Source organism: Pholcus phalangioides, unplaced genomic scaffold, assembly GCF_987345545.1.
Source record: "Pholcus phalangioides strain wild (caught in Gottingen) unplaced genomic scaffold, Ppha-v1.0 ptg000029l_1, whole genome shotgun sequence".
NCBI classification, from domain to species: Eukaryota; Metazoa; Arthropoda; class Arachnida; order Araneae; family Pholcidae; genus Pholcus; species Pholcus phalangioides.
In genome coordinates, this window is record NW_028301619.1 from 5,816,553 (window position 1) to 5,832,270 (window position 15,718).

Below are 15,718 nucleotides of genomic sequence, written 5' to 3' on the forward strand. Positions count from 1 at the left end.
TAACTAGCGTCAACTGTATATTTCAAAAAATGAGTAAATTATTACGAAGTCAGTACAAAAGTATTCATAAATCAACAATTATTTTAAAAAAATAACAAATAATGAAAATGAAAATATTACAAAAGCAATAGATAATTATCTTGTGAATATAGCCATGTTTTTTTATCAAGGACTGAAAAGTTCCATCCACACTGACAGCAAAATTTTCATGAATAAATTATAAGAGACTTATCACTAAAGTATCTTATTGCAGTTATGATTATTTTTATTGTAGACTTTTGTTTCGGATATCAAAAAAATTAATGACTAGGATAAGGGGTTCCTAACCTATTGCTCACAGGAGCTTATGAGATGGGTCCTACAAATTCATCTGCATTCCTGTTATAAATCCCCTTATTTCCCATTGGTTACTTATTAATCCATTGATATCACTAATTTTGAAAACAAATATTTTATCAATAAAGAATATTCAATAAGTATTTTTTAGTTCGAAAACAGCTAAAGGTTGAAAAATTGTGTTGTTGATTTTGGATCGCAGTTGGAAAGTTACAAACCACTGGAATAGGTTACCATTCAACCTATATTTTCTCATGATTTTTGCCATCTAACCTTTTTAAAAATACCATATTTTATCCTGTACTTTCAGTGACTCTTGCTTGAATTTATAATCTTGGCTGAAATATATGAATGAACATACCTTTCATTAATTACATTACGATAACTATGACTATACTCATTTCTCATGTCTTTCATTTTCAATGCTTTTTCGTGAAATACATTTTGGTTCAATATAATTAGCAGCAACTCTTCATTTCCTGCCCATCAGAAATTTTTAACTGATGCTGTAAATGTTTGACTTTAAATATTGGAAGGCTTTGCTTTTTAATATTTCAAACCCTTTTCTGAATTTCAAATGCCATGTGTTTTCTTTTTCTGGTCTTCAAAAAAAAATAAAGTAAAGAATTATCTTTTTATGGACTCACACACAATAAATAAACCATGTTATGAATAGTAAAAAAAAATCAATAACTCTTCTGTATCTAGAGACATTCATCTTAATTCTGGAATGGTTTGCATCTGACGATTTAATGTTCTAACTCTTAAACAATTAAACAGAAGTAAGAACACTGTTTCTATAAAGTAAAAATTTCATGGAAAAACTTATTTCCAACTTATTTGGATTTTTTTACTCATTTTTGGCTGTAATACATAAGTTATATATTGTGACGAGGTAAGCAGTCATTCAAACATGAAATTCTTTGTTTCTTTTGCCAAATTAAACTATTATGATTACAACATGAATATGCCAACAAACTTCTTTACCAGGTTGCCAAATTCAAACTGCTTGAGTTTTCAATAATCTTTCATAGTGATCTTCTACTTATCACAATCATTTGTGGGGGGGAAAGATTACCTCCTCATAAACTTCTTGTTACAATATTTATTAAAATTATTGTTAATTATGATTTTTTTAGTGATAATTTTCTTTATTATATATATATATTGTTAAAGTTCCATTTTTAAATGTGAAAAAAATTAATTCTTTGAACTGGAAGGAGAAAGCAAAAAATATGAACATCGAAAATTTCAAAAAGAAATTAATCGAAGAATTCAAAAAAATTAAAAATTAAAATAGGAATTTAAAATTGAAAAAGTCATAGCCAATGTCTAGGGCTCTCATCGGGGAGAACACCAAGACATTGGCTCAACACAGAACGTTTCTGAGAGCATTTCTTGGCCTCAATAGCCTAAATAGATGCTCGATTCCTGACATTCTGTGAGTTTCGACAAAAATTAAATTTTCATAATGTACATTTTTCTATATATATTATCAAACATTGCTTGTGGGAAAAATTCCTCATGGCTACATTACCATAATATAATTGCACTTTTGTCCTAATTTTTTAAAATACAATAAGTAAAAGTCCTGCTGCTGTTACCAATACTCACCCAAAAAATTGAGCCAAACAACATAATTGATCCACAGCTCAATCTAGTCAAGACTTCTTTAAATAACAGTGCAGCTCCAACCTTGTTTTCAGTCATCTCTGGATGGTAGAAATAATTACATTGACTCTCTCTCTGTTTTCATTCCCAATGACATGTCTAGTGCAAGCTCATCAGCTTAGAATAATTGGCTTCTCAAATTCATTTGTACTCAAACTGGAATCAAATCATTAATATTTTCAATTAAATTTCCTAACTTGGGTGCTGATTAATATGCAATTTGTTATGGTAGTTACTGACAAGGTGTATCCCTGGAAAAATATTTGTTGCAATGTTCATTTACAGTGTCTGGATATATAAAAACTGCATAAACTAAAGAAGAAACTTGAAAAAATAAAGTAAAATGAAACAGAGTAATTGAAATATGTGCAAAGTTTCATGCCAAATTTGAATTTTCTTAATCGACAGTTCACTTTTCTATTTTTCAAATTTTTACCAATCTACTTTTGACCACTTTCTCTTTCTCTCCTACTTTATATTATTTATTGCACTTTATATATATTTCAAAAGTTACTTTTATTTTGATACTTCTTTTTTTTCTGACTACTAATAAAAATATGCTGAATCAACTGTTTACATCACCTAACATGCAGTCAAATAATCTCAAATAAAGATATTACAGTGCAATTTAAAATTACAGGTGTTTTGCAAAACAAGCGAAAATTTTTTTAAACAAATTATTATTTGATTGATGTGTGTGTGTGTGTTAGCAAGGTTTTTAAAGAGACAAAAATTTTGACTCGAAAACGAAATTTTTTACAAGGCAAGTTCTCATGCTCGATTTTGTTCCCAAAAATCAGATTGGGATAACCATGGCCCATTATTTAAATTATCGGTCCTCTCATCAAGCTTTCCATTGTGAAACCGAAATAATGGCCGTGATCCTGCAGCTGAAGGGGGTTTACAATGGTTTTTCAACTTTAAAGTGCAAATGCAAGTCAGTTTTCATGTAAAAAGAAAGAAAAAGGGTCACCATTGCAAGCAGCAAAAATTACTATGATTGATCGACATTGCATCAAATCCCAATATTTCGTGAAAAAATTTTCATTCCATGAATAAAAGAGCTAGTTTGCCGAATTGCAAATGCTAATTTGTCAACTTTGCCAAATAACCAGTGTTAAATGGCCAAACATGTTGATTCTCCCAAAGTTTTCTCCTATTTTGCAACAATTTCTTTCTGAGTATAACTAACAAGAAGTCAGCAAGGATCATGCCCATAAAATTGAAAAAGAAATCAATTGTTTATATTTATCATCAGTTTCTTAATTCCGATTTGGAACATAAATGGTAGCACCTCCTGAGCATTTACTGGAGAAAATTTAAGGTTTTGTGATTTCGAAACTCTATACTCATTCACTACTTGTCAACAGGGGTGGCTCCAAGGGCCATCCTCTGCATGGGGCAGGAACCACTCTATAAGGGGTGCCAAATTTGGGGTGAATAAAGAAAATAATTGTCAAAAAGTTTGAAAAATTTCTCTTTAAAGCTCTGACTATTTACAATGTAATGATTCTGTAATATAATTCTAACAGAATAAAATGTAAGATATATATCGATATATTGAGCGTGGGTGAAAATTTGCAGTATTTCCAGGTCTTTTAAGGTGTGTCTTGACAGTTGGCTAAATACGACTTTCTGTGGTTTTAAATTTCAGGTTTGTAATTCCTTTAAAAAAAAAATGTTGCCATAGTAATCAGCAGACCTACAACACAAATATACGCCCAGTTACATATCCATGCATCACAATTTGGCATCAACACAAAAGTATAAAAATATCAAAAATTAAGATTTTTCTATTGAATAAATTTCTAATTTAAGGAAGAAAAAAATTGAAAACGTATTTTCAGTTTATTTAAACTGCTGCTGTAGACAGAAAATAATGCCCTCAGCAGTCAAAAAGTGTGAGTCTCAAAAGTTCGTCAAGAAAATATAGTTGCTTTTTTTGTAATTTTTTTTCAATTATTTATTTTTGTTATCAATCCCAAATATTGCTGCTTTAATCTTTAATTCATTGTTTTTTTCTTCTAACATTAATTCTGTTCCAATTTATACATCCTTGCTCTAAAACTTGATTTTTCCTCCAATGGAATTGTATCGTGAGCATCACATGATCGAATTGAAGAGTTCAGGAAACAGGCCTAAGCATTCTTCAGGGACTTGAAAGATCAAATTTAAAAATATATTGTATTCATCTGCATAAAAATGAAAACCTTCAATGGTCTAGGGCAGGAGTTCCCAAACTATGCATTGCAGCACCTATATTTCTACAAAGTTTTTTCGAAGCAATTCTTTGTTAAACTGCTTTGGGGAGCAGCAGATAAGTGTTCATTAGAGGAAGGAATACTGTGGGCAGTGGCGTAGCCGGGGGGGAGGGGGTAGCAGAGGGAGCGAATGCTCCCCCAATCAAAATTCTGCCAACATTGGCGCCTATCTTCCTAAAAATGACTAACGAGGTCTTCAAAAATTGCAACAAAAAAACAAGTTCTGAATTTTTTACTGTCATTCTATGTTGATTTTACTGAGGTTGATTATACGTGCTTAGAAGGGGGGGAGAGGGGGGGTTTAAGCTTCTTTTGTAGTTACACTGTGAGCTCCCATAGATTTCACGGATATGCACTGGAAGGATAAGGTGAGATGCGGTGAACTTTTGGAAACCAGCAATGAGTCAGAGTTAGCTTATGTATGCGTCAGTGGGGGGGGGGGGAGAGAATTCGGTGCTCTTGAGATAAAACACCCGAGGTCAAACACAACAACAGGGTTTGTTCCAGGAAATGTTAGGTGGGTCCTCAAGTAAAAGAGCTCCAAGGCCTGGAAGTTCCTCAAGTTGAGGAACTTCAATCTTTAAATTATTACAATAGTTCACATGTACAAATATTGCGGTATTATTGGTAGTTCCAGCACCCGCTTGACGAATTTTTTCCTTCTTAAGGAAAAAAATGGAGAGCAGTGATTGGTGAAAATTCTTGAAGCGGGTTTTAAACCTGTTTTTTCTATTTCCCATGTGAACGGAACTAATGAGATAGTAAATGACAACTGCGTGTTAAACGTTGGATCCACCAAAACATATGTCCGCTCAGACAGACATTCTAGATCAAATCAATAGATAATTCTTTTACCCCGTCTGCATGGTCTGGTGTCAAAATGGCGTTTTTCCCAAGGGGTTGAGCGGCTTCAGAGAGCACAAATATATGACAGAAATTATTCCAAGAAAATGACTGACACCTTCATCTCTTTTCCCCATATGTACTTGATGGCCGTGTACATACAATCAAAATCAAAGACTGTCACAATTAAGCATACCAGCGGTTTTCAACCGGTGCTCCGTGTGCACTTCCCAGGGGCTCCGCGGCGACTTGAGGAAAAATAAAATAAGTAAATTTGATAAATAAAAAAAAGAGGATTACAGAGTTCCGCCATAAAAATTATATACAAAAAGGGCTCCTCGAGTCAAACAGGGCTCCGATATAAAAATTCTGAAAAGGGATCCGCGAGTCAAAAAAGGTTGAGAACCGCTGCACTATACAATTGATAAAAGCAAGTTTTTGAGTAAGGAAAAAAGAGGGCTTTAGAATGTACATGGACTGCGGTTGCCTTTCGCAAAGATATACTTTCTTCCAGAAGCTTGTGTCCATTTTATAGTATCATTGCTTCTCTACCACTTCAATACTGATATCTTCATACCCTAAGTGGAGTACTAAATTATTTTTTCATCAAGTGGTCAATATTTTTTCTAGATATTTTCTTTTCCTTAATATTTGATTCGTGAGTACATTTTTGAATAAATATTTTCTTTGTGTTCATACAATATAAACTACTACTATTAACATTTGTTTATACAGTATTAAGTAATACAGTTGCGTTCATAAACCAGCCGTGCACTATTCTGGCCCGACCAGCAACGCTGCGTTTTTGGGCTGATTTCCTTAGTGTCTGGAAGTGGAAAACCTATTAGTCTGTCCAGGGCCCGACTTTGATATGAGGAGCCATGGAGAAAGCAGAAATCGTGGAACTCTTGCAACTTAGATCAAAGATGTTTCATTAATCAATGGATATATGTTTCATCTTCCGGGCCCCCAAAATTATGATACCCGGGGGCAAATCTCTCCCTGCCCATGTGGAAATCGCGCCTTGTTCGTATCTATGCACAGAAACTTTTTCCAACTACCTTCCGGTAATCCGGTGATTTCAGTACTTCATCCTGAAACCCACTTTCTCTGTAAGATCGTTTTCCAGCAGCACCATGCACTATAACGCCGATGTTATATATTTGACCCACGTTGCTATATTTTTTCTTAATGTTATAGAAAAAGAGGTCGAATTAGTAAAGAATTGAGCACTTGGCGGGCACAATGGCCGGATTAGTGAGAATGTACTGTATACTTTTTGAGATCTTCGAAGCGATGTCATGCTAATACTGTATACCAGGAGCAGTGATTTTGCAAAATCTATATATGTATGCATTAGAAAAACAGCTGCAGATATATCACTGATTATCCTACTCTGGCACAAGACATTATTGCCATCGGGTATATGAAAATGGTAGTATTAGTAGTAGTGAAATGGTAGTTTGAGTGAAAATAACACCACGAACTGGTTGCTCCAGGACTGGACAAATCTCCAAAAATTTACATGCTCGAATCAATATTTTATGTACTAGTGCCAGATACATATGTAGGCAGAGAAAGAGGAGCATGGAGACGATCATCTCCTCCCTGTTCAGTGAAAAAAATTACTATGTACTATTGACATAGGTGGCAGGGTGGAAGTAGAACTTTGCCGCCCACTCCCGTTCACTATACATGCTACTTCAGTGATTCGCAACGCCCCCCCCCCCCGTTTGATGAGTTTGCATTCACCTATCACCTATAGGTCGGGTATTTAAAATTTTTACATGCCCTCAAGATTGTCGGACAATAGATTCCTTCAGCCCTGGTTTCCTCCTCAAATAGTAGCATAAAGTTACCTAATGTATTGTGTCAAAACATCGCCGCAAGAGATGCTGGAGTTCATGAATTTATACCTCAATCACACCTTCAACATTGAATTCATCAATTCTCATTATGATGAGTGTGCAGAATGCATTCTTAAATAACGAAATTCGTCAAAATTATGAAAGTCAATTTCAGACTCTAGAATCAACTAGTGCGGTATTCCTGTCGAGTACAAAAAATACAGGATGCGAAAAAAAACTTTTCCATGATAAGATCACCAAAGATGAAGTTGTGTTGAATAGTCGAAGAAACTTCATCACGAAAACATTTCTAGTCTCAATAGATTCCATCATTAACATCTTAACAGAAAGATTCAGGCAGTTCGAAGAAACAGCGTGCAACTTTGTCTCCCTGGATCCGATTCACTTTTTGGAAGACGAAGCGCAAGAAAAAAAAATCACTGTTTTGGCTAAAGAATACGATGATGTCTTAGTTAAAGATGAACTGGTGAAGGAATTTCTTTCATTAAGAAACCTATGAAAAGATATATCGGACGACATAAAAGCATTAAATATCAGCACAATGCTAAAATTCGTGATTACACATGGAATGAACGCAATTTTTCTAAATATGGAAAAAGTGTAGACTTTATCTAACTTTGCCAATCAGCAGCTCTTCTGCAGAAAGATCATTCAGCAGGTTAAAAATTATAAAATATTATTTAAGATCGACCACGAAAGAAGAAAGATTAGCTTCGTTGCCGATAGAAAGGAAATTAGCTAATGAGCTTGATATTCAAAAAGTAATTGAGCAACTTTTCAAAGATTAAAAAAAGGCGGAAAAAGTTCTGATTATGAATTTTGGTCTTGCAAAAATTCGCGTCAAAACTCAGAGAGGAAGTGGATCATATAGGTTTTAATCGAACTTTTTCAGCTTCACTCATGAGTGCAAAACTGTAGCATAAACATATCCCATGATTAAAACAATATTACATAGTTCTAGAAACCCATAAATATTTTTTTTTTCACTGTCGTAACAAGTTCAATTTTTTATATAGGGTTTTTCGTTCCTCATATATATATCTTGTGTAGTTTACACCAAACTATTTTATTTCCTTTTTTATTTTCAGTTAAAAAAGTTGTGTGAAAAATAAACACGAAAACAAAACGTAAACAAATGAAGTTTTTATTGAAATTTTAACTTAGTTTCTCTGTATACTTAATTTTTTTTTAATTGCGCCTAAATGAGGAATAGAATAAGGCACCTTATTATATTTCGCTCCCCCACTGACAAAAACCTGGCTACGCCACTGACTGTGAGTGATAAAATTTTGAGAATCCCTGGTTTGGGGCCATTCTTTAGATGTCTATTCATAAAGATGTCACTGACTATGGGAATGGCATTCTTAGCATAAACCCATGAAAGATCTCACCCTCTTGTTGCATGGTAATAAAAGCAGGGATTTAAAAGTGAAGCCCCAGTATCATTCCAAAAATTCATGTGCCTTCAATACAAATATAAGGGGGTACCCAAAAGTAATCGGAATCACCTTACATCAAGTGGAGCATCCATAGTATGCAGTTCTCCCACTAGCATAAAACCTAAGTGTAAAGCCACTTTTTCTGAGTCAATGTGCCAAGTGGTTTTGCTTGGAAAGGTTGTGTTTGGCATCCATAAATTTTTCGTGGAAGTTGTTTAGCCTGTTCCTTTAGTTCTTTTAGCCTGTTGTTTAGCCGGTGTAAAGTTTTGCTTCCTGATTGGGAAAAAAACAGCAGAAACTATATTGGGATGTTAGAAACAGCTTACAGGGATGCTGCAAGTGTTTAGATGTTTTTTTTACAAGCTAGCTGCCAAGAAGTTTTTACAACAGTGTGAAGAAAAGACCCGATTTGTGAGAGACGAGTGACTGGTTTTTGCATCATGACAATGCTCTGTTACATATATCTTTCACAGTGCACCAATTGTTCACAATATGACTCTTGTGCCCCACCTGAACTATTAATCTGATTTTTCCGGACTAGTCACCCGATTAGCTCTGTGTAACTTCTCTATTCCTACAGATGAAGAGGGACCTGAAATGAGTTTTGCCAACATGGATGAGATAAAAACAAAAATGATGGAGGTGCTCTCTGGCAGCACGACAGACAAATTTAAAAAAGGTTTTGAACAATGGAAGAAAAGACTCAACAAGTGTGTTAGCTCTAATGGAGAGTTCTTTCAAGATAATTGAAGAAGTTTTGTCAAAAAACTGAATAAAGCAATTATAAAAAAGAAATTCTGGTTAGTTTTGAGTACCCCTTCATATAAAGTAAAATAAAATAATAAAAAATTAACCTGCACTTCATCTTTGAAAAAAAATGTGGTTAGTATGAGGGAAAATGCAGCGGAATAAATTATTTGAGTTTCTATTATTCCTTATGGAGAAAGCCTGATTCAATAAATGAGTGTGTTGGCTTCACGAGCACATTAACAAAATTAATTATGCTCATAAACCAAATGTCTTTACTCTGATTTGAATGACTTTTCAATTGTACCATAGAACATAACTGGAGATTTAAAATATAAATATATTGTCAAAATTTAGTTTCAAAGTAAAAAACAAAATGTTTTGATGTCTGACACATTACATTTTGAGATAATTTTTTAATCTTGACATTATTTATCTTGATCATCTTTGCATGGTTTTCAAATAATATTTTTCATAGATTGTGTATTTATATAAACTTTCATAAAATTTGTAAAATGTCAGAAAACAAACCATTTTGCTTCCATATGTACCACTTCCATATAACTATGCTTCCATATCCGGTCTTGTGTGAAGTCCACCACCAAAATGTTTTGAATAACATAACTACTGGAAAAATATCCAGCTCGATTGTTCTGATTGTTGTATATCCATAGATTTTTATTTGTAATACATACAAGATGCGTTGTTGCATTCTCAAATTTTAAGGTCATTTAAGGATTTGTTAATGTTATCTTATTGCCACTTTATATAAATGTATCATTCAAGGTTATATTTTGTTGTGGTAAGTTGATGAATTTTTATCCAGGTAGCTTGTGTCTGTTTAAGTCTATCCATACTACTCAAATGATATTCTGTAGAAAAAAAACCCCAAAATTAATTTAAGTTATGTGAAATGAAGCTACTGAAGTTTTTGAAATGAAAACATCCACCCATAATAAACTAAAACATTAGATATTCTTATTCATGTTTCTCATCCTACCTTTAAATGTCTTTGGTATTTATTCAAATATGTTAAAAAATACAAATACAACACCACAACAGGAAAATTGCCCAACGAGGTGGCTGAGAAAAAGATGCCCATAACAAATATGGATGTCATAGATTTCAAAAATACAGCAACCCAATTAAAAACTAAAATTATAAACAATATATACACATGATAAAATATTATACAATGCCTATAATGTATTTATGGTTGTCTTATTCTAAGTATGGATAGCTTCTCGATTTACCCCAACATATTTATCGTATTTCTTTTTAAACGTGTCAATTGTGTTACAATTTACTACCTCCGGGGGTAAGCTATCCCATTTATTAACAGCCCTATTAGAGAAAAATTCCCTGCGAGACCATAACCTCGCATTGTCCCTTACCAATCGATACTGGTGTAAAAGCAATCAATTGGCGGTGTACTAAAAGTTCATGGTTCATCCCATTGAAAATTTTGAACACTTCGATCATATCTCCTCGACACCTGCTTTCATCCAATGTAAACATATTCAAAAAATGAAGTCTCTCTTTATAACTCAAGTCCTGTGTGCCAATCAGGGCACGCGTAGCTCTTCTTTGCACCCCTTCAACCAATTCTATGTCCCTCTGTAAGTATGGTCTCCAAAACCTTACTGCATACTCCAGTCCCGGACGAACTAAGCCTCGAAAAAGAGGAAGAATTACTTTAGGTGAGCACGAAGAGACCTTTTTGAAAATGAGACCAAGCATTCTATTCGTTTTTTTGACCACTGATGAACAATGTTCAGAAAACCTAAGACGCTCGTCAATGAGAATTCCCAAATCGGTGACCCTAGTTGCATCCGAGATAGTGGCACCATTCAACTCGTAAGAGAACTGTGGGTTGTTCGAACCAAAATGAACGACCATGCACTTATCAACGCTAAACGTCATGCTCCATCCATGCTGCAATCCTGTTTAAGTTGGTCTGCATCAACTCCCTATCGCTTTGATTCGCGACTACCCTCCATTATTTTCACAGCATCTGCGAATTTGCTAACAATCCCATCGATACCCTGGTCGAGTTTATCGATAAAAAGTGAAAAAAGTATGGAACCAATGACACTTCCTTGAGGAACTCCACTTGTGACACCTGTCCAACCTGAGAATTCCCCGTTCACCATAACTCGTTGAGACCTATCTCTTAACCACGATTCTATCCGATTCAGCAAGTTGCCCCCAATCCCAATCTCATGTAAACGCTTCAAGAGTTTATCATGTCGGACCCGATCAAATGCCTTCTGGAAATCAAGGTAAACAACATCTACATTTTTGCTCTTACCCAAAGCCTTAGTCACGTGATCATAGAAGCAAAGGAGGTTAGTTACACATGACTTCCCCTTCCTGAACCCATGCTGATTTTCCGACAATAATGCATGATGCTGAATTCGAATCATCACTTTCAATCTGTGAAAAAAATGTTCAATTAATTTATTTTTTATGATTAATACCACTTTCATCAACTATCTTAAATTTTAACAAATCAAGTGGAATAAAAATAAAAGACTATGTTATGTTTGAACAAAATATCAGTTATTTTTATTTTTTTATTTTCTTTGTTATCTCTAGCCCTGAAATTTTTTAAATTTCTATTAATCACACTCACACACAAAAGAAAACCTGAAGTACAAAAACATAATTTTTGAAACATAAAATGTGAGTTTTATGAGTATGAGCTAAATTATGTGTTCATTCATTAACATTTTTATATGGAATAACAAATGCTAGACCGGTATAATCAGTATTTTCTTTAAAACAAAATGTTCTTGTGAAATATAAACTTTGTCATCTATCGTGTATGAATTTAATTGATATTGATAAAAAAAATTTTACTACTTTTGTGTCTGCATATAACGTAGTGTATACTTTGAGAATACTCTATTTAACCATTTATTTCCTATGGTACTTTTGAGTGTCACGTTATATCAGTGCTTACATCACTTAAAAATATATATATAAGCACCTATCAAATGAAAACAGAACAGAACAGTGATTATTATTTGGTTTATTTGTAAATAAATATGGCATCATTTTTGTGTAGAGGTAGAGTGAAGGTAAAAGCAACCTCCTACTGGGAAATGGACTTGCTCTGGGTAGTTGTGCTCAGAACTACATGATATGTGCTGGCCATCAGCCAACAGTGATGTCCGACAGGCAATCGGTTTATGTTTTCATCTGTATCTGTGGAATGTTTGCGAGTAAAGATGAGCAACATGGTGATCTTTTTTAGTGGCAGAAGGAGTTTGAGTTTGCGATGTGTATCAGCAAACAAAGGCAGTGCATGGCGAACATGTGGTGCTGAAATTGTCACAATATTGACTGTTTTGCTTTTTTTTCTCAACCGGTATCATTGTTATTCCTGAACGACACTTCAATCCTAAATGCCAAAACATGCACTTTCATTGACTCCTGGGCAGGACTGGCACAAGCCTTTCTACTGTGCACGCACTTTCCTGTGAAGTTTTTCTGTAATGATTAGACAAACCGAACCGAAACTCATTCCCATCTTTTTGCTGATGTCTGTTATGATTATCTGGTCGTTTTTTTTCACCAAAACATCCATGATGATTAGGTGACCTTGATCAGGTTGCGTATCATTCACAGATTCCTGTCCTTCCCAAAATGCTTTTCACTCCTACACACAAGTCAATGACAGTGCATGTATCCCATTGTAACAATATGCTGTAAACACATTTTTCCCGAGAAACTTGGTCATTCTAGGTTTCAAAAAATTAATATAATTAATGCTCATTCTGCAAGAGAAAAAATGTCGCTGACCTTATGCCATTACCCTTGAAGATGACCACATGGCAAAAAGATGAAATGGTCAGCTGACCTTCCAATGACAGCTATTCATGGATATGACAGCAATGACTATACAACACACTTCCTCTCAACAGATGAGCAACAAAATTAAACCATAACATAAAATAACAATAAAAGGGAGAACCACTCGGTCCTCACAGGTTACAACAGATAAGAGAGAGAAACCCCAGGCAAGGCTTTATAATTTTTTAACATTGACCCTTGGCACCACCCATCTTATTTGAACTAGAACTACCAAGAGAATCACTGCTGGCAATGATTTTAGAACACTTTCAGTCAAGGCCGTCCTTGTAGGAATCCTGGATGTCAAAGCCATCTCAATGTAATACAAGCATGGTGCCGGTCAACAATAAAACAATGCCAGAAATAACAATTTGTTACATTGTACACTGCCTTCATTCACCAATGCACTTCCCAAACTCTAACCCCTTCTGTCACTAAAAAAACACCATGTTTCTCTTCTTTACTTGCAAACATTCTGCAGGCACAAATTAAAAAACGGATTGCCTGCCCAATATTACTTTTGTTCGACAGCCAGCACATATCACATGCTTCCAAGTGATTGTGTATGGAAAGTCCATTCCCCTGTAGGGGTTGCCTTCGTTCTACATGCAATGGTCGTAACTAGGATTTTTGTCACCCCCACAGCATTAAAGTTTGATAATTTTATAACTGTGTTAACTCTGTCCCATTTAAAACTGCCACCCCCTAAATTTCCCTCCGGGCAGTTGCCTCCCTGCCCCCACTAGTTTCTGCCCCGCTACCTGTACACAAAAATGTCACCACACTCAAAAATAAACCAAATCACATAAACATTGTTTTATTTTTATTTGATCCACCCTTGTACTAGATGAACTTCTGTAAGGTACACAGTACATGTACCTCGTAAACATTCCTCTGGGGAATTTCTGATGAATTTGTACATGTTGGAAGGTGTGTACTGAATATATGTATGCCACAAATGTATTTATGACCTCAGAGTTCTGCATATTTCTTGTTCTAATGGTGCTGCCATTTCTTCCATATTTTGAAGTGAAAATGGCAGGTGACTAAATTTTTTAGTTATGTAAGTATCATGTTGAAGGTCTGCCTGTTCTCTGTGAAGAGACTTTTTGGAATGAAAGATCAACTCGTATTCTGTAAGAATGGCAGGAAAATTGCACTAAATAATATTAGTTATTTTTATTATGCATGGTATCTCGAAAATATTGGGACAAACTTTTAGGGAAGGTATACAGGGTGGATCCAACCTATTCTGCCAAACAAAAGGTGGTGATAGATAAGCCCAAGTGGATCATGAAACATCCCACCGACCCTGTCCTATCTGGAACTGTTTTTGAGTTATGGTGTATATTTGATTATGGAAGAAAAATGTTGTCAAGTCAGAAAAAAATTGAATTTGTGAAGTTTTTGAAAATCTGACACGTAAACTAAGCACATATTTGGAAAGAACAGAAAATATTCTATAAAAAGTGACACTAATTTCATTGAAATATCTGGATTTAATGACGAGCTACAAGCGCTTAAAATATTGGCTAAGCTCAAAATTGATTTGTCACCGTAATTTTTAATCGCTAATTCTGCAAACATCATTGTAGCTACAATCAGTCAAATTTATCAAAACCTTTGTCCATTATACCAGCTTTCAAAACAGCCTACAATAAGCCATATTGGTGTTCTGGTTAAGGAGAAATTTAGCCTTTTGTTCTCAATATGTTACTGAAATCAGCATTTGTTGAAGTAGATATTCAACAACTATTCGGAATTTGTGAATACAGATTTTGGTGACAATTTGTAGATTTTGCTGAAAAAATTCTATAAGAGTGACATTACCTCTGTGTACAGGATACCTGTATTTAATGGTGAGCTTCAAGAGCTGAGTGTTTAGTGAAGTGAAAAATGAAATCGTTGCCAAAACCTACTAAAATTACTTCAATGAATGCAGATTTCAGTGATGTACATTGCAAACAAAAGGATAAATTTCTCCTGAACCAGAACACCGATGGATTATTGTAGGCTCTTTCAAAAGCTGGCGTAATGACTAATATAATCACTATTTTTTTTCACTATCATTTTTTTTTAACAAAAAAGATACATGTTTTGAAATTTGAATATGAATTGTTATAAAACTCATTTTTATTTATGATCACATTGTGCCAAAAGCTATCTAATCATACAAAAAGTTTTTAAATCTGAATTCAAAATTTTATATTTTAATACTGCTAATGCAATTTTTCTAATGAAAGCTTTTGTCACTCTGAACTTCAATGAATTCATCAAGAATATCATTTGTATTAAATTTTTTGACTATGGAGATGAATCATGAACTATAAGTGTTCTCAAAATCTTTACTATTTTCATGCAACAAAAAGATTTCCAAGAATTTTTTTTTTACTTTTGTATTGTATCGTTTTTCATAAAATTGTATCTGTAGCAATATATGCATATTTTTATAAGAGTTTTTAATTTTACTATGTATTTCAACATTGTTTTTCTTCAGGTGCGAAGTTTATCAACTGACCAGTGCTTGGATACCATGAGTTCTCATCCACCTTCAATAGTAGGCATGAGTCATTGTCATGGGTCTGGTGGTAATCAGGTAATTTTTTTTTTCTATATTTAATTTTAGGTTACTGAAATCATAGTCAATGCAAATGACAACGTTTTGAATTTTTTTTACACAATTTAAAAAAATTCA

The 15,718-nt window shown here is 34.2% G+C and overlaps 1 protein-coding gene across 5 annotated transcripts in view; it reads left to right on the plus strand.

Moving 5' to 3' along the window:
• Pgant7 (N-acetylgalactosaminyltransferase 7) overlaps positions 1-15,718 on the plus strand; it is a 213,278-nt gene that overhangs the window by 153,205 nt on the left and 44,355 nt on the right. For all 5 annotated transcript variants that reach the window (XM_089252484.1, XM_089252486.1, XM_089252485.1 and 2 more), the window contains one exon: positions 15,521-15,619. In XM_089252484.1, the coding sequence (XP_089108610.1) occupies positions 15,521-15,619 (99 nt within the window). The remainder of the gene's footprint in view (positions 1-15,520; positions 15,620-15,718) is intronic.